Raw genomic sequence first — 23,440 nt, forward strand, 5'->3', positions numbered from 1 at the left:
AGTAATTACAGGGGCCTGAGAGGGGAACTGACGAAGATTGACTGGAAGCAGAGCCTAGTGGGAAAGACAGTACAGCAACAATGGCAGGAGTTTCTGGGTGTAAATTAGGCCACAGTACAGTGGTATGCCCTTAAGAAACGATAGATTACCCAGGGAGGGGGAGCACTGGGAAATCAGAAGATTGGGAAGGCTACAAAAACAAACAGAGCATAACAAAGAGAGAAATAAGGAAGGAGAGGATCAAATATGAAGGCAGGCTAGCCAGTAATATTAGAAATTATAGTAAAAGTTTCTTTCAATACATAAGAAACAAACGAGAGGCAAAAATAGAGATTGAGCCGATCCAAATTGATGCAGAAAGGTTAGTGATGAGAGATTTAAAAAAAAGCTGAAGAACTTAATAAATACTTTGTCAGTCTTCACAGTGGAAGATATGAGTAATAGCCCAACAATAAAGCAGAGTCGAGGGACAGAGTTGAGTATGGTGACCATTACAAAGGAGAAAGTACTTGAGAAGTTAAAAGGTCTAAAAATTGATAATAAATCCTGGCACCAATGGGCTACATCCTAGAGTTCTGAGGGAGGTGGCTGAAGAAATAGCAGAGGTGTTGGTTGTAATCTTTCAAAAATCAGTCTGGAGTCTGGGAAAGTCTCAGATGATTGGAAAATCACTGTTGTAACCTCCTTGTTCAAGAAAAGATCAAGACAAAAGACGTAAAATTATAGGCCGATTAGCCTAACCTTGGTTGTAGGTAAAATTCTAAGGATGAGATTTCTAAATTCTTGGAAGTGCAGGGTCAAATTAGAATAAGTCAGCATGGATTTAGTAAGGGGAGTTCATGCCTGACAAACCTGTTAGAATTCTTTGAAGAGGTAACAAGTAGGTTAGACCAGGGAAACTCAGTGGATGTTATCTACCTAGACTTCCAAAAGGCCTTTGATAAGGTGCCTCATGGGAGGCTGCTGAGTAAGGTGAGAGCCCATGGTGTTTGAGGTGAGCTATTGGCATGGATTGAGGATTGGCTGTCTGACAGAAGGCAGAGAGTTGGGATAAAAGGTTCTTTTCCGGAATGGCAGCCAGTGACAAGTAGTGTCCCGCAGGGTTCAGTGTTGGGGCCACAGCTGTTCATTTTATATATTAATGATCTGGATGAAGGGACTGGGGGCATTCTGGCGAAGTTCACTGCTGATACGAAGTTAGGTGGACAGGCAGGTAGTTCTGAGGAGATGGGGGAGATACAGGAAGTTTTAGACAGTTTAGGAGAATGGTCCAAGAAATGGTTGATGAAATTTAGTGTGAGCAAATGTGAGGTCTTGCACTTTGGAAAAAAGAACACAGGCATGGACTATTTTATAAACGGTGAGAAAATTCATAAAGTCAAAGTACAAAAGAATCTTGGAGTGCTAGTCCAGGTTTCTCTAAAGGTTGACTTGAAGGTTGAGTCCATGGAGAAGAAAGCAAATGTAATGTTGTCATTTATTTCAAGAGGGTTGGAACGTAAAAGCAATGAGGTGCTACTAAAACTTTCTAAAGCTCTGGTTAGGCCCCATTTAGAATACTGTGTCCAGTTTTGGGCCACACACCTCAGGAAGGACATACTGGCACTGGAACGTGTCCAGTGAAGATTCACATGGATGTCCCCGGAATGGTAGGCCTAAATACGATGAACAGCTGAGGATCCTGGGATTGTATTCATTAGAGTTCAGAAGGTTGAGGTGAGATCTAATAGAAATTTACAAGATAATGCATGGTTTAGAATGGGTGGATGCTGGAAATTGTTTCTATCAGGCAGGGATACTAGGACTCATGGGGACAGCCTTAGAATTAGAGGGGGTCAATTTAGAATGGAAATGAGGAGACATTTCTTCAGCCAGAGGGCCTGTAGAATTCACTGCCATGGAGCGCAGTGGAGGTCGGGATGTTAAATGTCTTCAAGGCACAGATTGATAAGTCCTTAATGTTGCAAGGAATTAAGGGATATGGGAAGAGTGCCAGTAAGTGGCGTTGAAATGCCCATCAGCCATGATTGAATGGCAGAGTGGACTCGATAGGCCGAATGGCCTTAATTCCACTTCTATTTCTTATGGTTTCTGCCATGCAATACATCTTGTTTGGGACATAAGCTTCTTCTCATTAAGACTGGTTTTCCCCTATCTCCGTAAACCAAGAAAGCGCTTAAACCCAGTCAGGGAAAAGAATGGTAGCAGCAAATTACCCTGACCATAAGATGCTAGCACATGCAATGAGAGACACAGCAAAACTCCCACAAAATGATTAGATTACTTACAGTATGGAAACAGGCCCTTTGGCCCAACAAGTCCACACCAACCCTCCGAAGAGCCACCCACCCAGACCCATTCCCCTACATTTACCCCTTCATCTAACACGATGGGCAATTTAGCATGGCCAACTCACCTAACCTGCACATCTTTTGAACTGTGGGAGGAAACCCGCACACAGTTGCCTGAGGTGGGAATTGAACGTGGGTCTCTGGCGCTGTGAGGCAGCAGTACTAACCACTGTGCCACCCATGCATTTGGAAGTTTCCCTCAGGACATTAGTACACCATTGCAAAACCAGATAATAAATAGGGATGAACAAAACTACTATTTTATTCTTAGTTCAGCCATCGAGAAAAGACTATAATGTGATGATTCTCAAAGGGATAATGTTGGAACATTTGAAACATTACAGGATACTCGGCAAAGGCAGGTGTATAGAATTAGGCCACAGATCAGCCATGATCTCACTGAATGATGGAACAGACATGAGGGGCTAAATGGCTTACTCCTGTCCTTCTTTTCTATGTCTCTATGTCTACAGATTGTACCGTGTTCTGTTATCTGACCACTTCCTAAATGATTTCAGACTTTTTGTCTTGTTATTTTGTCTGGAAGTTCATTTTCATATTGATGACTTTTTGTGCGAGGAGATATTTCCTGATGCCAATCTTCATTTTTCTTTTCCTAATTTTAATTTTGTTCCATTCTCTTGTGACCCCACTTTAAAACATTTTTCCAGATTTCCTGTATCTATACTGGTACTGAACTTTTATATTATATGGCTTCATATTCTGTTACCTCTTTTCAAGGTTAAAAAGTAATTGACTTCTCCAAATTGCTTCAAGTGCTAGAATGTCTTTCATGCATTTCAATGACAAGAACTGACTACAGTACTCAAGGTGTCAGCCGACCAGAATACAATATAATTTGAATAATATTTCCTGCACTTCCAACAGTCTGTGTTGTTGATTGATGGTATGCAGTTGTGTCAAGTCTTATATCTTTTTCACCTTTATCTCTAGCTATTTCAACATCATTTATGGAGTGCACATGCTGTAACCTTTTCTTCATCTCTAGCATCTTCCAGCTGTCTATATTGAATTTGATTTCCAATTTCTTTTACCATTTACGGATTTTCTTCAAATTATGTTGCACCCTTAGGTTAACTTGCCTTTTCTACTTTAATCAGCCCAGATTTTGCACTGAGAATTATATTGAGATTAATAACATTCACTATTATAATAGAGTAAATCTAACTCGTGCATAATTAAATGCGCAAATCCAGAGGATGAAGTCCAGGTTACCCTGCTACTTCTTTACCTGTGGCATAACTATACCTCCAGTCAATGGAAAGTGTACAGATTTGTAGTACTTACTTGCTAGTTATTCATTAAGCACTACAGAAAATCTTGTGGCTGGAGCATTCAAGTGTGAGCGAATTCTTAACATTGTGGTCACTCATAATTAGTGCTGAATAAACTCAGGCCCTGAAATCTAACTTTATTGTTGTTCAGTGTAAATTGAATTAGTTTGGAGATCTTAAGACACTTGAAATTGCTGCAATGTCTTTCTTTTTATTGTCTGTCTTTTCACTATCCCTTTTCTTTCTTTTCAAATCTCAATTTTGCTTTCTGTACATGAGTTACATTATTAACAGGAAATAGCAGCATATTCTGGTAGTGTAGCTGAATTATCCATAAGATCAAAAGGCATTGGAACAGAAGTAGGCCATTCTGCTTATCAAAACTGCTTCACTTTTCCTTCAGATTATGGCAGATGTGATAATCCTCAACTCCGCTTTCCTTCCTTTTTCCGACAATTCATGACTTCCTTACTGATTAAAAATCTGTCTATCTCAGCCTTGTGTATACTCAGTCACCCAGCCTTAACAGACGTCTGTGAGAAAGAATTCCACAGATTCACTGAGAGAAGAAATTTCAGAACTAGAGGGTATAGGTTTAGGATGAGAGGGGAAAGATATAAAAGAGACCTCACACAGAGGGTGGTATGTGAATGGAATGAGCTGCCAGAGGAAGTGGTGGAGGCTGGTACAATTGCAACACTTAAGAGGCATTTGGATGGGTATATGAATAGGAAGAGTTTGGAGGGATATGGGTCGGGTGCTGGCAGGTGGGACTAGATTGGTTTGGGTATCTGGTCAGCATGGAAAGGTTGGACCAAAGGATCTGTTTCCATACTGTACATCTCTATGACTCTATATCTGATGACAGCAGGTTCACACTCCCAAAGCCCAGAAGGGCAGGTTTCAACATAGTGAACAGTGAGCACCATTTTTCCTTTACCATTGCAGTGAAATCTAGGATAGCAGGTGTAATTTTCAGGACCCGCCTGGAGCTTTTTGAAAGGATGGGCAGGGAAACTTAATTGGGCAGGAGACGTAATTTTTAGTTTCCACACAGCAGGTTAGACTGAAGGTGTGAAGAAATCTTTAGGCCAGTTTTGCATTCATTAGGATGTCATAAATACTCATTAACTGTAACCCCACTGGAATTAAATTCACATGTACAATTTTATTAGCTGAAAATGGGAAATAAATAGATTCACAAACCTTACCATACATTCAAGATGTTTATCAGATGGGGTAGGTTGCTTTCTCTCAGCTCTGCTGAGTAAAACATTCTATTACGTGCTGGTTCTGGAATTCACTGCTGCACACTGGCTTTGGAGGCCCACACATTATTAAGAAAATTAGAGGGAACCAAGGGACAGTCAAGCTTGGAATGGGAATCTTTGATTGATTGTGATAAGGAGCAAGAGTTAAAGTAACCAGACAGATAATGACAGGGCTATAGAAACAGGACGAAATTGAATATGAGTCAAGGAGAAAATACAGGAAAGGATAAAGCCATCAGCTGTAATGGGTTTGATGTAGGTGGAAGTATACGCAAAAAGGGGAGGATAGAGAATTTAAATCAAAGTTTACTTCATCCATCCATCCCAAAATTGTCCCAAAATCAATTGAATGATTCGGAACATTTGAAGCTTGCTAAGGAGGGGACTTCGATCTATTTACAAGTGCTTAGGTACAAAAAGCACGCATCCTCAAGAAGGTGTCAACCCTGGAACTGAATAAAGCCATCCCACGGGTACCTGTTAATGCATTTGCAGGGAAGGGAATTGATCCCTGTGTATTTAGAGACAAATAATCTGTAAAAGCCACAAACAGCAGCCTCCCAATCACATGCATACATTCTAATCTTTCACAAGAAGGGCAGCTATCATTCTCTAGCAGTGCTGAAAGTAATGGTTGGGTGTGGATAGGCAGAGGTGGACCAGGCCCATTCGTAGGCAGTTCAGGTATAACTTTGGGATGAAAGTATTATGCAGACTGAACATGTAAGGGCTGCTTTACAGAGGATAATGAAGGATAACAAGATTCATTTGTACTAACTGCCATAAAAATTACAAATATCTTGCCCATGGCAGCATCTGAAAAGTGGAGAACCAGTTGCGGGTGATGGAGGATGTATCATGTATATGTGTAAATGGGACAGGATTTCATCGAGACAGGTGGAGCCTGATAAGGGCCTAAAGATGATAATGACTACATCAAGATCTCAAATTGGAAACCTACATCTCATTCACGCAGCGGTGTTATTAGCTTTCATGCATGTATCGGAGACAAAGACATTAAATTCTCAAGTTTCTTGAGAAATGTCACCAGTGATGCTCCCACAAAATCTTACAAATCCAATGGCACAATATTATGCTCCATTGTCAGAGTCTTTTCTCAGAACAATATTCCTAGCATTGAGGGTCTAGCCACTACCAATCAGCTGCACTGGGGGGAACCACATTGACTATGTGCCTGACATAAGACTTTCAAAACTAACTCTCTACTCCAAATTACATCAAGGCAAAAAGTTATCAGAAAGACAGAGGAAATGCTTCAACCTTAAAGCCTCACTAAAAAAATAGGCAAAACCACCATTGTCTCTTGGGAATCTTGAATGTTAACTGGAGAAAAAGGGTCATCAAAGGTCCAGATGGAGGTTAAGTATTAATAATGAAAGGACATTCCACATACCCACCCCTTAAAGGACTATTTATCTTATTGTGGCCAGCAGTATTGGGCTGAATAGTTACCTCACACCTGCAACACTGGACTGAAAGAGAGTCATCCTCAATCCTAAGGAGGTACATAAGAGAAGAGAAAGGTGTGATTGAGGAACTGAAATTGACGTAAAGCTTTACATAATGTGTATGGCTAATATGTGTGTAAGTGATCATTCTGAAATCGTATTTCATTTTGTTTCATTGGTTTAAGGGGGGCATTATCAGGATGACACACTTTAAGTAGTGGCGTGCCACGGAGTTAGTTCTAGGGACGCAATTATTCACAATATCTCTTAATGACTTTGATGAGGAAAGTTAATGCACTAAATCTAAGTTTGCAAGTGACAAAAAAATTTGGTGGGAAGGCAAATGGTGAATCAGACTTAATGGGCTGAATGACCTACTGTACTATCTCTTAGTGTGTCTTATGATCCCATGATGAATTAATCCTATAAAAGCTGTGAAATGTTGACCTGACTGGATTATTTCCATCATTAAATATTTATTTCAGATCAAACAGCTCTCTGCACTGTTGATTTTTGTTTGATTTATTTTCTGTGTCTCATTTGAGGTAATTGTTTGAATATCTTTCAATACTGTTGACCAGTATTTGTTTGTCTAACTCTGTTCTTTATGATATTCTGTTGTACATTTGACAATATCCATATTTTCCACTACTTTTACTTTTCTCAGGCTCGTCATTACATTGCAGCTTCACTTGGAACAAAATATGCAGAAGGAGTTATTCTAGATATGGAAGCAATGTGGGTAGAAAGTGATAATCGAACACCTATGGTGTGTTTCCTTTCCATGGGTTCTGATCCTACAGAAAGTATTGAACGTTTGGCAAAGACCAAGGTATATTATAAAAATAATGACGAGATCCAGCAATTTAAAAAAATTTTCTATTATCATTATGCTTGTTTTCTTAATTTTACACCTCTCTGCTGACTTATAGGAGACATATCTTGGGCTAACTGTTTCAGCTGTTCCATCCCACATTTAGGCCTCATGTTTGCCAGCACTGATCAGTAAAGGGTCTGGACATGTTATATAGCACATGCTAATCAATATCATACTTGCAGTATGTTCCAATAGCTCAGTAAACTTGCTTCAACCAAATGATCAAGTCTGAAAGACTAAAAGGAGTAATGGGATGGAATATGGCATCTGCTGCTGCCACCCTGTCTCTATGAGAGGAAAGGGCATGTGAAGTGAGTTTAACATGCCACTCCCGACCAACCAACCCCCCCATCCCATTGCTCATGATACTTAAGTAAAGTGTCATGAGTGACTGATTAGAAAGCACAGCGGGGCCTGAAAGTTTCATAGTCTGGGGGATCCTGGAATGGGTGAGGAGCACTGATGAATGAACAATGAACTCTGCAATAATGAGAGTTGTAGTCCATGAGACTTGGTAGGAGATGAATGCAGTTGTGAAGTTAGAGTGAGTATAAGGTAACTGAGAGAAGATGGTGGCATTTAATCTTGCAGAGTACAGAAGGTCATTGACCTTCTTGTGGCATGATTGCTTGTTCCTCCAGTACATAGAAATGGTCTGACCCAGTTGGAAATTTTGGAGCAGCATCTGGTACCGTGGTCTCTTCTGGTGGTTCTGAGAAAGGAGGATGACCGTCTTCTCTGTTATTTATCCTACAGAAACTTCAGGTTTCTGTCAGCATAGCAAGGTAACAACTTGCCTCTTTCAGACATCTCCTTTGGAATTGCACAGGGACACACTGTGAAGGACAACTCCTGACTTGCAGCATATGAAGTGGTGCAGCGGTGAGGTTTAAATGTGGCACTGGTGGCATGAACATTGGAATGTCCTGGCTCTGGGGTGCATGTCTGTTGCTGCTGAGCATGAGTGGTGTAGTGGAGGCAAATGCATATGTACTGAGTCATGAGTACAACATTGCATAAGAAAAATCACTAGGGTTTACAAAGGGGAAGGCCTCCCTGAAACTCCCCAATATTAAGACAGCTAAAGTTTGGGAATATTCAGCTCATCAACTTGCATTGAAGTGATAATTTATTCGATTCAATTACAAAGCTATATTTATATTTTAAGACCATCTGTAAAAGTTTGTGAGAAGATTTGTAGCTCGGGTGCTCATTGTTGTGGTCCTGTTCGCCGAGCTGGGAATTTGTGTTGCAGACGTTTCGTTCCCTGTCTAGGTGACATCCTCAGTGCTTGGGAGCCTCCTGTGAAACGCTTCTGTGATGTTTCCTCCGGCATTTATAGTGATCCAGTTTCCGAACCAGCATCCACAGATTCAATCAATAAGCACATCGACCTGGACCTAATATACCGGCCACTGCAGCGGACAGCTGGAACTGACAACCGGAAGCGGCAGATTCAAACCACTACAAATGCCGGAGGAAAGATCACAGAAGCGCTTCACAGGAGGCTCCCAAGCACTGAGGATGTCACCTAGACAGGGGACGAAACGTCTGCAACACAAATTCCCAGCTCAGCGAACAGAACCACAACAACCATCTGTTCATTTGATCTAGGTTATGTTTATTCGAAATACAAATAAGTGGAATGTATAATGTTGCAATTTAATTCATGAAAATATGAATTTCATGTTTGTTTTATGCATGCTAAATTTTTATTACCTCTTGATGTTGTATAAATGAGAAGTAGTTGTATAAGTGACTTATACTTTGAAGTTATAAGTATACAGCTTCAAAGTGTAAAGCTGTAGATTGAGTGAACCAATTTTACATTGCTACGAGTACAAAGAGACGAGCTCCTTTTTGCATTTCTTTAGAATGTGCCCTGCCGTGCCATTTCTATGGGTCAGGGTCAGGAGATCCATGCAAGACGTTTACTGACTCAGAGCATGCAGGATGGTGGCTGGCTCCTTTTACAGAACTGCCACCTGGGTTTGAATTTCTTGGATGAACTTTTAGATACAGTCACTGCAACAGAATCAATGCATGATGGATTCCGAACCTGGATCACAACAGAGGTCCATTCAAAGTTTCCCATCAACTTATTACAATCATCTATTAAATTTACCAATGAACCCCCTCAAGGTAGGAGAGAATTTCAAGAAATTTCTTGGAGCTGCTCCCATTCTCTTACTGTAACTTCACTGGAAGTATGAAGTAAAGTCCTTTCAAACAAGTAAATGTGATTTTCACCCATTCCTTCAATGTTGCTGGGTCAAAATCCTGGAACTCCCTCTCTAACAGCGTTGTGGGTGTTTATACACCAAATGGTCGTGGTTCAAGAGGTCAGCTCACCATCACCTTCTCAAGGGCAATTAGGGATGGGCAATTCAGTGACGCCTACATCTCCTCAGTGAATAAAAGAAAAATCTGACTTCCTGTGAACTTGCATGAAAGAGCGGAACAGCTCCTAAATAATTCTGAGCCTGTGTGTGCAGCATTGAATTTTCTTAGAAAAAAAACAAACTGTTACTTTTCTATGAGTCAATAGTGGAGACAATGGGCTGTTAACAGTGGTGGGATTTCTCAAAGCTACAATAACCTTTAAATTGTTTCTACCTTACCAAATGTTCATAGGATAGATACTACGATTTGCTGTTATTCTTCATCTAATCCATTTGCAACGGAATAACTTTTCTTTCTTTGGTAAAGCACAAATACTTTGCAGTGACTGGCCAAAGTCCTTCTGTAGTTATATAATAAGGAAGTTCTAGTAGATATTTTGTAATCAACCTGTTCAGAGATGTTATTACAGTACATTTGTGGAGTAGGTGGGACTTGAAGCCAGACCTCTAATGCTCAGAGATAGGGACACTATCACTGCAGTACAAAAACCTCCTGAAGTCCCTGTACTTTATGCTGAACTATGCATCTCAGCTGTGCTGTGTTAAGAGTGCTACCAGTGATCTGTATTAGAGCAGGTAATTGTTATTTGTGAAGCCCTGGGGTGATGGTGATTGATCTCCAACAATCATAAGCCTATGCCAGAAATAACACAAGCCACAAATGGGAGCATCAGTCTAATATAACTATATGACACTTTCTGACACTTCTCATGAACTTAGACCCTCAGCAGGACTTGAAAAGGGTGATGGAAAAGTTGAGGTTTCCAGTCCATTCCTATCCAAAACTACATTTCCCTCCCAATGACCCAGTCGGCAAAGTTGGCAGCAGTATCTTCACTATCCTGCAACATTCAAATAAAGGTACTGAGGCACAGCACAGAAACCTGTCCATTTCTTTTCTGCCTACTATTTCAGTTCATTCCAAAAACTGGTAGAAGAGGAATGGAAAGCTTTGACTCAATCCAATCCAATCCCCAAAAAAGAAAAAAATGCTCATATCTAAGGGACTTCACTGACCATCATCTGTAATGGAACTAGCATGTGTCTCCTTGATAATACAGGGTTCTTTTTGGCTATGGAAATTCTATCAGACAATCCAAAAGTCTTGCCAGAACTCTCCTCCAGTAGGAGGAGAGAAATCTCACCATTCTTAGAAGAGATGGTATCTGAACAGCTGGAAACAGTGAGATTCATGAGCTTACACACTGCTCTGCGGGGCTAGATAGCTCAGTTGTCTAAATGGTTTGCCATGTATTTCAGAATATGCTAACAATGGGAGTTCAAGTCTTTATCTGGCTGAGGAAGCATTTACATCTTCCCCTAAGAGTGGAAGGCAATGGCAAACTATCATTGTTTAAAAAGAAAAGTCAAGAAACCAGATCAGGATGACACATCAGCAGATAATAAGCCAGAGCACTCATGAATAAATGATAAATTAAAGTGATAGAATTGGTACAATACAAACATGGAGAAATTGTGAAGCAAAGTCTTGGACAAACTTTTCCACAGTGCTCTGGATCTTGTTAAATTGAGGAGATTGAATTCCCAGATATTCTAAATGAGCACATTGTGAGCAGCACGGTGGCACAGTGGTTAGCACTGCTGCCTCACAGCGCCAGAGACCCGGGTTCAATTCCCACCTCAGGCGATTGACTGTGTGGAGTTTGCACGTTCTCCCCGTGTCTGCGTGGGTTTCCTCCGGGTGCTCCGGTTTCCTCCCACAGTCCAAAGATGTGCAGGTTAGGTGAATTGGCCATGCTAAATTGCCCGTAGTGTTAGGTAAGGGGTAAATGTAGGGGTTTGGGTGGGTTGCGCTTCGGGGGGTCGGTGTGGACTTGTTGGGCCGAAGGGCCTGTTTCCACATTGTAATGTAGTCTATACGAATCTATAATCTATACGAATGGTGTGTCAGAGTAGTTTTTCGATGGAGTAGGTTTGATGGAGTAGACTGTATTTTCCTATCATTTTCATATGTTCACACATTTGTTTGTATCTCTAGGGAGCTTTTGACTTTTCTCACAGACTTGGAGTAGCCTGAGTTTTAGCTCTTTTGTGCAAATTGTTCAGTTCATCAGTTTGGACATTTCTACTGTGTCTGACCATGAAGACTTCCAGGAATAAATTTGATCAAATAGCAAATGTAAAGTTATCTTCATCCCAGAGGGCTATTCCCTCACTAGAGAGAGATGACTAGTGGTGAGTTTAACCTGAGAGTCACCATGCTTCAGATAAGGGACGAGTTTGACCTTCATTGTAATCTCAGCCAGTGATGTTATCAATAACTGATGTCATTGATATCACTCTGCATCACAAACCAGTTGTGCATCCAAATGAACTAACCAATTCACTTCAGAATGGCACAACATATGATTCTTTGGGGGGCCATGAATTGCTCCTCGTAAAACTTTCATTAATAATATGCTTGACCCCATTGTAATAGTAATAGTCTGAGGCTAGATAAAACTACTGAAAGTATGATTGAATCTAAAGCAACACTCCTTATGTAAAACATATTGAGATGAGTTCACTCACATGACAATGTAGCATGAAATGAGTTAAAGAGACAAATTTAATTGTTTGGTTTGTTTTCAAGGACCCAATAAAGAACTCACAAATATATAGCTCCTTTATTGCCATGAAGCAACCCATTCATTTACATGAACGGAAAAAATAATATTCAAGTAAGGAAAAAGATTACATGAAAGATGAAGTAGAATACTGGCTCTTTTTGGTGAATAGTAGCAAAGTAAACATATGCTTTCAACAAACATGCACTAAGGGAATCTATAAACTGGCTGCTTAAATCATTATGTATTGTAATGAGCTATTCAGTCCTAAGGGTGACTGACACACTTCATGGTGTGAATATATTTTTGAACTTGAGAGTTTGGAAGATCTGCATACTGTGAAATCAGTGTTCTCATTTCATTTTCAATTTTTAGTGTTTTAGAAAGAATGTTATATTTTGGACTTCCAAGGAAATGAACTTGCCAGCAGTATTTGAAATTTCCATAGTTTGAAAGATTACAATATAAGCTGCAAGGTTTAGTTCGCTTTTTTTCATGAGTGACATTGATTCATTTGCTTTTACATTCCCTGTACCACTAAGTATCAGTCTAAATGATAATTTCACTGCTTGTCTAAATTCTTATAAATCTGTAGGTGTGAAAGCTGGTCTGAAACGTACTTATAGCAGCATCACCCAAGAACAACTGGATATAAGCAATATGTCACAGTGGAAGCCTTTGTTATATGCTGTGGCATTTCTCCATACAACTGTGCAGGTACAGCTCTTCTAATTCCTTAGAACATGATTTACGTTGTAATCCCAATTGTAATGAACAAATTTAAACCTCCCAATTCTAATTGAATCAATAGAAGAACACTTCTGTTATAATTGCTACACATTTATGAAGCAAGTCTGAACATTGCAACCTGTAATTTTCAGTAATGTTCCATATATAGTAATGGATGGGAGAAACATTCTGGTTGGTTCTGGCACAGTTTTATGATCTCCCTATCATATTTCTTTCTCCATGTTAAGCTCAGGACATGCTTAACATCCAAATCTTAAAGGCAACTATATGTCCCAAAGTTTTAGCGAATCATTCATGAGAGAAACTTTGCTTTAAAACCTGCAGTATTTTCTGCTTAGTGGTACTGAGAGTGCTTATTCTCAGTGGTATTGCTGGAAAGATACAAAACATCTATATGTCTGGAGTCAATGACCTTTCCTAACATGATTACAAGAATTGGCAATATACACTAAAATGCCAACTGAAGGTAATAGTGACAGAAACTTTTGTTGAGGTATAACCCCAGTGAAACGATGCCTTTCTCTGTACAAGAGTAATTTATTGATTTGCTTACACTGAGGTACAGCATTCATCAGATATTAATAGGGCTTAGTTGTCAAAAATTAAATAAGGCAAGATTGGTTAATACCAATCATGATATGTTGACTTGTTCCCAGGACAAAATGTTTCTGTGGGCTCAAACGCCTATATTGTTAATGCCCAGAGGTCTTTATCCTGTTGTGTCAATGCTGAATCTTTGAAGAGTTGTCTAATTTTCTTCTGAACATTACCATTTTCTCAGCAAACCTGAAAATGTATCTTCCTCAAACACATGTCCTTTAGAATTTTCCATTAGCATGTCATGTAACTGGCTTTATTAGGTGCATGTAAATCTCAGCATTTAATCAGTATGGGAACTCCAGGTTGCCTATACATCTACAAAAGCCTATTTTTCTCTTAAGTAACCTAAATGATCAATTCAAAGCTGGTAGCCATATATTGCAATTCATAATTGATTTAAAGATTACCTATGATTTCAGCTAGCATGTTAGTAAACTAAATAGACTATCTCAGCAGCCACATTGAATTCTATTTATAATTTGGTTGGTTCCACATTCTATCATAACTCACTTAGATCTCTATTGTTTGTGAATTGTAGATCTTTTGTATTTCATAGAATCAAAGGCAATTATACAGAATGCGCCTTTCAACCCACATATCTATGTTAGTTGAGAGAACACTTTTCAATCTTATCCCAATTTCCCATCTTGTAAGTTATATTTAGATATTATGTTTATTAAAGTTAGATTCCCTACGTGTGGAACAGGCCCTTCAGCCCAACAAGTCCACACCGACCCTCCGAAAAATAACCCACCCAGACCCATTTCCCTCTGATTAATACACCTAATACTATGGGCAATTTAGCACAGCCAATTCACCTGACCCGCACATCTTTGGACTATGGGAGGAAACCGGAGCACCCGAAGTAAACTCATGCTGACACGGGGATAATGTGCAAGCTCCACACAGACAGTTGCCCAAGACTGGAATCGAACCTGGGTTCGTGGCGCTGTGAGGCAGCAGTGCTAACCGCTGAGCCACGTGCCGCCCCACTTGCGACACTTCAAATGCATCAGCAAGTTGTTTTTCAAATTTGGTGAATGTGTAGATCCCTACTCTATTTCAGTCAGTGAATTCTAGGCCTCTACCACCTTCTGGTGCAAACCTTTCTTGTTAATTCCACAATACTCCATTCTATGAATTATCTTAATGCTTTGCCTCTTGGTTAATGACCTCTCTGCTATGGAGTATAAGTCCTTCCTATCCACTCAATTTAGCAAAAAATGTATTAAGAAATGTGAAACACAATAATCACAACTCCTGTGCAATACTGCAGGCCAACTAGCCCATCAGGTGCTTTATTTGAAAAATAGAAAGGAGGTTCTTCCTAATTTCCAGGCAAGTGTTTACACTTCAACCAATGTTATAAAATAATGATTATATGGCCTATACCACATTCATGTTTGGATGGAAGGCAATGGTGTAGTGTTAATGCCTTTGGTCTGATAATGCCGAGCTAATGTGCTAAGGAAAACTGAAAGAACACTGGGTGCTGGAAACCAGGAACAAAAACAGAACTGGGTTCTTAAGAAGGGTCAACGGATCCAAAACATTAACTCTGATTTCTTTCGACAGATGCTACCAGACCTGCTGAGTTTTTCCAGCAACTTCTGTTTTTGAGTAATGTGCTGAGGATGTGGGTTTGAATTTTTCCCCAGCAGATTGTGAAATTTGAATTCTTTAAAATCTGGAATAAAATGCTATTCTAATGGCAAACATGCAACCACTGTCAACTGTCATTAAAACCCAGTTTATATAATTACCAATGTCCTTTAGGGAGGTAAATCTGCTGTCCTTACATGTAACTGATCTACATGTAACTCCAGCCTCACATCAACACTTAACTGCTGTCTGGGCAGTTAGGGATGGGTAATCAATACTGGCCTCGGCAACAACACCCACATCCTATGAACAAGTTTAAAAAAGGACTGTGCTGTCTAATTTGACAGCTATATTCCCAGCATTATAGCAATGTCTGCATCTCAAAAGTATGTAGTTGACTCTCGAGTTTTGAGATATTCATAGGTCATGTAAACTTACTTCTTTTAATTGTGCTAAGTAATTCTTGTTTGTTTTTCCAATTAACATCTCCAGGAAAGACGCAAGTTTGGGCCACTTGGATGGAATATTCCATATGAGTTCAATCAAGCGGACTTTACTGCCAGTGTTCAGTTTGTGCAAAACCACCTGGATGAAATGGATATTAAGCGTGGTGTGAACTGGAACTGCGTGCGCTATATGTTGGGGGAGGTGCAGTACGGAGGGCGCGTAACAGATGATCTTGATAAGCGACTACTCAATACCTTTGCAAGTGTGTGGTTTGGGGAAACAATGTTCACAGAAAAATTTTCCTTCTACAAAGATTATATCATTCCTCAAGGCAAGACAGTTCAAGAAATCCTGCAATACATTGAAAATCTGCCGCTTGTTGATAGTCCTGAGGTATTCAAGATTTTGTATGCTAAAATGAAAATCTACTAGATGTTAAGTTCAGTATTTTAATAATATGTATGTCATCTATGTTCTGAGAATGACTCAGATATTTTTCCATATCTAGTGCATTTATTTGTATATGAGCCAGACCTCAGCAACAGTAAAACAAGACAGGCTCAATACATGACGAGGTGAAAGTGAGGACTGCAGATGCTGGAGATTAGAGTTGAGAGTGTGGTGATGGAAAATCACAGCAGGTCAGGTAGCATCCGAGGACCAGCAGAATCAATGTTTCGGTCAAAAGCCCTTCATCAGGAACACGTGACAAGTTAATGATGTGACAAAGGGTAAAGATAAAGGTTCTTCTGGTAGCATCGAGGGAATAACTTCTCTTGGAATTTGATTAATTACAGACTTCTAAAAAAGCATTACTTGATATTATTTGCTGGTCTGTATTTCTTATAATGCCTGCTTTAATTCAATCTTATTACAAATCAAGACTGAACTAACCTAAATGCAAGCCAATTCATTTAACATCTATAACAGAGAAATGACTAACTATTTAGAACACTGCTTTCTTGTTATTAGGAATAAAGCCGTGCATACCAGAGACAATAGCTGACTTTTCAAGTCGCTATGCATGTTTGGAAATGTTGGGTGGAACCTGACTCTGAGATTCACATTCCCATTATTGGGAATTTTTATGCCTTTGGGTTAAGGATCTAGCAGCTAACTTCCCCAACCATAGCAAGCCTGTCCTTGCTGTACCTGAGCATACAACTGGGGCTCTATAATTGGCCTTTGAGTTAGCTGGATAATAGATATACAGGTTTTTGTTGCTGATCCCTGTTCATTTCCAGGAGATGAACAATTATAGAGTGTCCAGTGACACGGTCCACATTTCAACAACAACAACTTGCATGTAGGTTAGGTGAATTGGACATGCTAAATTGCCCGTAGTGTTAGGTGAAGGGGTAAATGTAGGAGAATGGGTCTGGGTGGGTTACGCTTCAGCGGGTCGGTGTGGACTTGTTGGGCTGAAGGGCCTGTTTCCACACTGCAAGTAATCTAATCTAATCTAATGTACTTCTTACCCTGTTCCTTTGCCTGGATAGGGTGTTTCAATCCATGCTATTTCCATAGAGTCAGGCCTTTTTGGTAGAAGATGTGGTTCACATCACATCAGAATAGTGGATTGGAAAGCGTAATCTGGAGTCAGGAAATTTTTTGACAGCAATACTCCAAAAGCTTTTGAAAATATAACATGTCATAATCTAATAGTGTATGATGAATCAAATACTGTGAATGTTGTTGGGCCGAAGGGCCTGTTTCCACACTGTAATGTAATCTAATCAAGGTTGACCTAGGCAGTCAAATACTAGATGTCACATTTTTAAAGGAAGAGGTTGCCCCTTTAAGACAGAAATGAGGAAGTAAAACTTTTCTCGGAGGATCGTAAGGCTTTGGCATTCTCTTCTTCAAAAGGCAGTGCCTGCAGAATTCTGAAATAATTTTAAGGCAAAGCTGGATTGTTGATTGCCATTGGGATGATAAATGATCAGGGGTTTGCAGGAATGTAGAATTGAGGTTAAAATCAGGTCAGCATGATCTTATTGATAGCAGGGCAGGCTGAATTAGCACAGTGGCTTACTCCTCTTCCTTGTTTATATATTCATAGAACCTTAGAAGCCTCAGAAAATTCTGCATAGGTGGAGGTCTACTTAAATGCTGAGTATAAAAGTGAACCACGGGCATGAGTGTGGATGGTCATCATTCTCATCCTTCACTATGTGGGATCTACTCTGTGTGGGTGTTTCTAAAAATCCCATACATCTTTGTGACTTTACATGCTTGATCCCATGCACCGAGTTAGAAAAGGCAAAGTTGCTATTGTCCCAGTGGGTTGTTCTCTTGTGAGATAGACGCAACTGATGATGAATTTAACCTGAGGGTCACTGCACCTCAGACAAGGGATGAAGTTGGGAAGGCAGGACTTTCATGGTAACCTCAGTCAGTGCAGGAACTGAATCTGCCTTGTTAGTGCCACTTGTTCATCACAAACCAGCCACCAGAAAACTGAGCTAATTGAGCCCTGAGATATCTGGCAATGGTAAGTAAACTATCATATGTGAGGTGAAACCCAAGGCTGACTACTAATATCAGTGTAGCTGGAAAGCAGAATTAAAGTATATGCAAAGTGGGTGCAAAAGTATGATTTTTATGGCTGACTTGTACATCAGATTCATTTAGAGGCTGTGATTGGCATTTCTGAAAGTTGTTTATTTATTTGTATAGATTTATGACTAGCTAAGCGAAAAAAGATTTTAAACAAGTAGAGTTTCAATGTTTCAATAGTTTTATGAGCTCACAAGAGAATCAAGCTTTTGAAGAAGATTGGAATGGTTGTTTGCTTATTTGGATAATTTTGTGAGCATATTAAAGATTTTCCAATGTTATTGTAGGATTCATAGTTCTGTTCATAGCAGATACTGGATGAGTAGGCCTTATATGGTATGGAGAAAGTGAGGACTGCAGATGCTGAAGATCAGAGTCAAGAGTGTGATGCTGGAAAAGTACAGCAGGTCAGGCAGCATCCGAGGAGCGGGAAATTGATGTTTTGGGCACAAGCCCTTCGTTAGAATTTCCTGATGAAGGGCTTTTGCCCAATATGTCAATTCTTCTGCTCCTCGGATGCTGCCTGACCTGCTGAGCTTTTCCAGCATCACACTCTTGACTTTCATGGGATGGACTTGACTTGGGAAGCATATGAAGAGTCATGAATTTGATGTAAGTGGCCATAGAAGGATATGAGGTGATATAGGTATTGATGAGGATGAGAATTTGGATATCTAACTCTCATTTATAAAACTGACATGATGTCCCTGGGAGTGGAGGTGGCAGGCCCGAATCCAGTCCCCTTTCCACATTGAAATTAGAGTGGAAGAGCACTTCTAGGCAGGATGTGGAACCACAGTGTTGGGAAATTGTTTACATCACAATTTCTTCTTTGAAGATGAAAACCCAAGTTTATATTGTTTGTCTGATGATAGGTAGCCCTATAAAGGGCATTCATGTATATTTTGCACTGACTGTTCACAAGACAGGTAGAGATAGCAAGGTTACTACATCTGTCTTGAACAAACAGTTGTAGCCTTTACTATCATTGCTGCCACTGAATCCTGTATAATTTGTTTTATTTATCAGAATTCTATCAAAATGTCTATTCCATGTTTTGGTCACTATTTAGATAATAGGACTATTAATATGTCCCCTCTTCCCCAAAAACCTAATTTTACTTTGAACCTCTGTTCCCCAGTCCTATTGTCAATAATTTCTTTCTTGACTGGATATTTTATTTACACAGGTCTGTATGGTCACTTCGTAGACTCACCATTTTAACACTGGGTCTATTACCACAAAATTAAACATGCCAATTCATCTTTAACTGAACTATTATTTGATATCAGGCTGAACATGCTGTGGCCAGTCTTCCCCCAAGCATCAGATGCTCGTGCTCTTTGGCCCCTTTCTCCTCTACTCATATAGATCATCTTCCAAACCAAGACCTGTATCTGTTCTTTCTATATCTTGCAGTCAGCATGTTGCTACAGGAAACTTACCTTATACTTGCTGGCTAAATACTCTGTTTCCTTGACCATAACGTGAACCAGGTCTTAGGACTGTTCGGCATCTGGTTAACCATTGACTTACTTTAACTTAATTGTTTTGATAGGTGAGTTTTTGTTTTGTTATCTTGGACTCTGTGGTGTCTTAACATGTGAACATGTTGAATGTTGAGCAATTTGACATGCCTAGATCTCTTTAAGCTTTGGATGTTTAATCATGGCTGAAATTATAACTCCCCATTACAGAATTAAACAAACAGATTGGTAATACATTGTATGCAAAATGTTCATATTTTCAGTTACTGTGCTCTAATATTAATGAGGAAAACATATTTACTTGTAACTGAATATTAATATGGATTTATTTTGATTTTGTAGGTATTTGGACTTCATTCAAATGCAGATATAACTTACCAGACTAATATGGCAAATGAAACTCTTAACACGATAGTCAACATTCAACCTAAGGATAGTGGAGGTGGTGAAGGAGAGACCAGAGAAAGCATGGTCCAACGCCTTGCAAATGAAATGTTGGAAAAGCTACCACCAGACTATATTCCACATGAGGTAAAATACTCATGATCTCAGACTTTTTGTTTTTATTTTGAGATGTAATTATGTATGTTCTTTGACTTAAACCTATTGTAGATAGTCGTTAAAGTGAAGGCTATATGAGTTCACTGCCAGAGAGTAAAATGAAGTTGAAAGAAAAAATTAACACTTGAAAATTAACAGAATAGATTTGGATACGAAAGCCATTCCTTCATCTTATTCTTTGAAAGAAAATCTTAAAATGTTCACAGTATCTATTTCTTAATTCTTGAATGAATGACGTGGAGCTGTCATCATCTGCAAATTGCAATGTATAGAGGTAGCAAGTTACTATCCCTGAATTCAGTAGAATTCATGAACATATTTTCTCATTAGATATGTAGGGTTTTGATTTCACAGTTTACATTGAATGCATGACCAAGTTTTCCTTAACCATTTCTATTCAAGTTGTTAATGCTATGAACATGTTCCTATTTAGGAAGAGTGCATTGCTCTTAGTATTGCTTGTGCCCACTCAAAGAAAACTCCTATTTTGTTTATTGTCTACCTTGTTCCAATTCTGCTGTATCCTATGATTGATGTATGGCGAGTGACAACTGGGAAACAAAGAATTGAGGTAATGAATACAGTTCAGTCAAGAAAAGATTTGCAGGAGGCATACATTCTCAGTATATCTGTGTAGATTTGCTCTTGGATAGAAGGAGCCTGAGACTGAAATTTGAAATGAAATGGAAATTGTCCTTTGGGGCAACTTTCCCTTGTTTTGAGGATGATGTCTATGCAGAATGCCTGCTGGCATTCTGAAGATGCCCTGTGCAGCAGCCAACAATCATTCTGGAGATGTTGGAGAAGGTGAAGATGATGGTGTGATTCTCCAATAGGAACCTAGATGTCCCAGTGGGAGGGGCTGATGCAGATGAGTGGTGTTCTCTTCCTAGACTTTACCAGCTTAGTCGCAGGTTGCCACCTGGATCAGTGTAATCTCTGTACTGCAGAGGAATGGATAGCAATGCCACAAGAAGGTCAGTGACCTTTGCTGTGCCAGGATAAATGTCATATACTTCTCTCTGATATTTTATACTCACTCTATCTCTGCAATTGCACCTTCCTCCCACCAAGGCTCGTGCTCTCCCACACTCATTATTGCTGCAGCATCTTCTTTCACTTACTCCAAGGGAAGGTAATTGCCTAGTGATATTGTTACGCAACTAGAAATTCAGAAATCCAGGATTATATTCTGGGGACCTGGGTTCAAATCCCACCATGGTGGACTTTCAATTCACTAACAATCTGGAATTAATAGTCTAATGATGATCCCGAAACCATTGTCAATTGTCAGGAAAAAATCCATCTGTTTCACTAACATCCTTTCAGGAAGGAAATCTGCCACCTTACCTGGTCCTGTCTACATGTGACTCCAGACCCATAGAAAAGTAGTTAACTCTTAACTGCTCCCTGGGCAATTAAGAACGATCAATAAATGCTCATTTCTTCCCACTACCTTTATCTCTAATCCTGCACTCCCTTGGAGCGCCTTACCACCTCTTGACCTCCAGCAACAGCAGTCATTCCTATGCCACCCACTTACACCTCACTCAATGTCTCTCATTTAAGAAGAGTGCAGAAAGGTGCTGGAGGGGTGCCTGACATCATGGTTCTCACCCAGAATGGAGGGTGATTCCTGTAACTTGCAGAAGACCAGGACTGTTCCTATTGGGGATGCCAAGGCATCTGTCTTGCCAACCGAGTAAACAACACAGTACACACCACTGCATCTCTCACATTAACCCCGCTGTTAATGTCATCCAATGCACACCATATCTAACCACTGGCTGTAACGCCTTACTCCCTTCTGTCTTGCCAGGAGGATGTGCATGACCTTGTCAGAGGAAAAGCCTGCTATGCCAGGAACTATTTCTTCACTCTCTGAAAAGGACTCCTGAGGCATCAGAGGAAGAATCAGCAAGGCTGCCCCCTGCACCCTGCACCAGCTCAGATACTGAAATCTCACTGGGAATGTCAACCTTAGGCAATGGGACTAATTTGGGAAAGTGGAGCCAGTCTAGGTAGTCATATATTTTTGGAAGTACAGATGCAAGAATTGAATAGCCTCTTCAGTACTGTATGAATCTTTGAAAATATGGGAGCACAATCTGGTGAGCACCTCACTGTCAAAAATGCCCCAGGTCACTGGCACAGAGGAGAAGATGACCCTGTTGTATCAGCAGTGAGGGGGTCCATCAGGTCACATGCACAGGCAGGACCAGGAGCCGCAGACAATTATGTGGGAGGTAATGGCCTTCATTACCCAGATACTGCAGGAATGCAGCTCCACAAGCTATCATGAGGATCCAGCTGCCCCTGAGCATGTGACTGTCTCGCTGTTTCCAAAGACAGGTTGGAAACTGCTGTGAAGAGCCAGGTTCAAAACCGTCAGGATCTGCTAAAGATGTGCAAACACCTGGACTCCATCATCTCGCCATTGGTCTTCAAGACTGAAGGCATGGTGACGGGGAGGTGGAGGACCTAGCATGGATTCCAGTTGCCCTTCCCCACAAGGATATATGGCAGTGCCAGGAGGCATCCAGCTGGAGGAGGAACCACAGACTGGCCCCTCAGATCTTCTCTCAGAACACTCCAGAGGTGGCCAGGCCCTCTGCCTTGACCCTGTCTGCCCCACTCCAATGCTTGGAATTTCAAGCTGAGGAGGGTCAACTTGCCTCCGGCAAAAAACTCTTAGCATGTTGAGGTCATCCAGATACATATGCCGCTTGGGTTGCCCCTTCCAAATCTCCAAAGCCAATGGGTTGTACTGCTGAACATTGATGGCACGGGTGAAAGCATGCTGTATACAAACTACAACCTTTTTATAAGTGTGTTTGGTCTGTATGGCATATGTATCTTTGAGTCTGTGTGTAGTCCTGAATGTAACTGTGCTCGGATGATCCCTAAATTAATGTCCATGCAGAATGTAACTTATATTGAAGTCTGTGTTTAGAGGCTGCTGCAGCATTCGCAAGCAAGATGAGCAAGGCACATATAAGGCTATGGGTTATGTTAATTCTATTGCTTTTCATACTAAAACATGGTCTCGGTGTCCAGAAGTGTTGCTGTGAATGAAGTGGGCAGGGAGCTTTGCAGCACACAGGATCAGATCGCTAGCGATTAGGGAATCCTCAGGTCTGTATTAATGTTGTTTCCCCTTGAAAGGGCTTCACACTGGTAGGTCTTGCAGCCCCTCCCCCAC

The 23,440-nt window shown here is 40.3% G+C and overlaps 1 protein-coding gene across 1 annotated transcript in view; it reads left to right on the forward strand.

The window, feature by feature from the left end:
* LOC122549951 (dynein axonemal heavy chain 5) overlaps positions 1-23,440 on the forward strand; it is a 366,961-nt gene that overhangs the window by 294,559 nt on the left and 48,962 nt on the right. Inside the window, exons 68-72 of the mRNA XM_043690232.2 lie at positions 7,054-7,218; positions 9,138-9,405; positions 12,828-12,949; positions 15,677-16,024; positions 20,020-20,208. Coding sequence (XP_043546167.2) covers positions 7,054-7,218; positions 9,138-9,405; positions 12,828-12,949; positions 15,677-16,024; positions 20,020-20,208 — 1,092 coding nt within the window. The remainder of the gene's footprint in view (positions 1-7,053; positions 7,219-9,137; positions 9,406-12,827; positions 12,950-15,676; positions 16,025-20,019; positions 20,209-23,440) is intronic.

Source organism: Chiloscyllium plagiosum, unplaced genomic scaffold (genome assembly GCF_037043375.1).
Source record: "Chiloscyllium plagiosum isolate Xiang-an unplaced genomic scaffold, Cpla_swu_hap1 HiC_scaffold_5, whole genome shotgun sequence".
Lineage (NCBI taxonomy): Eukaryota > Metazoa > Chordata > Chondrichthyes > Orectolobiformes > Hemiscylliidae > Chiloscyllium > Chiloscyllium plagiosum.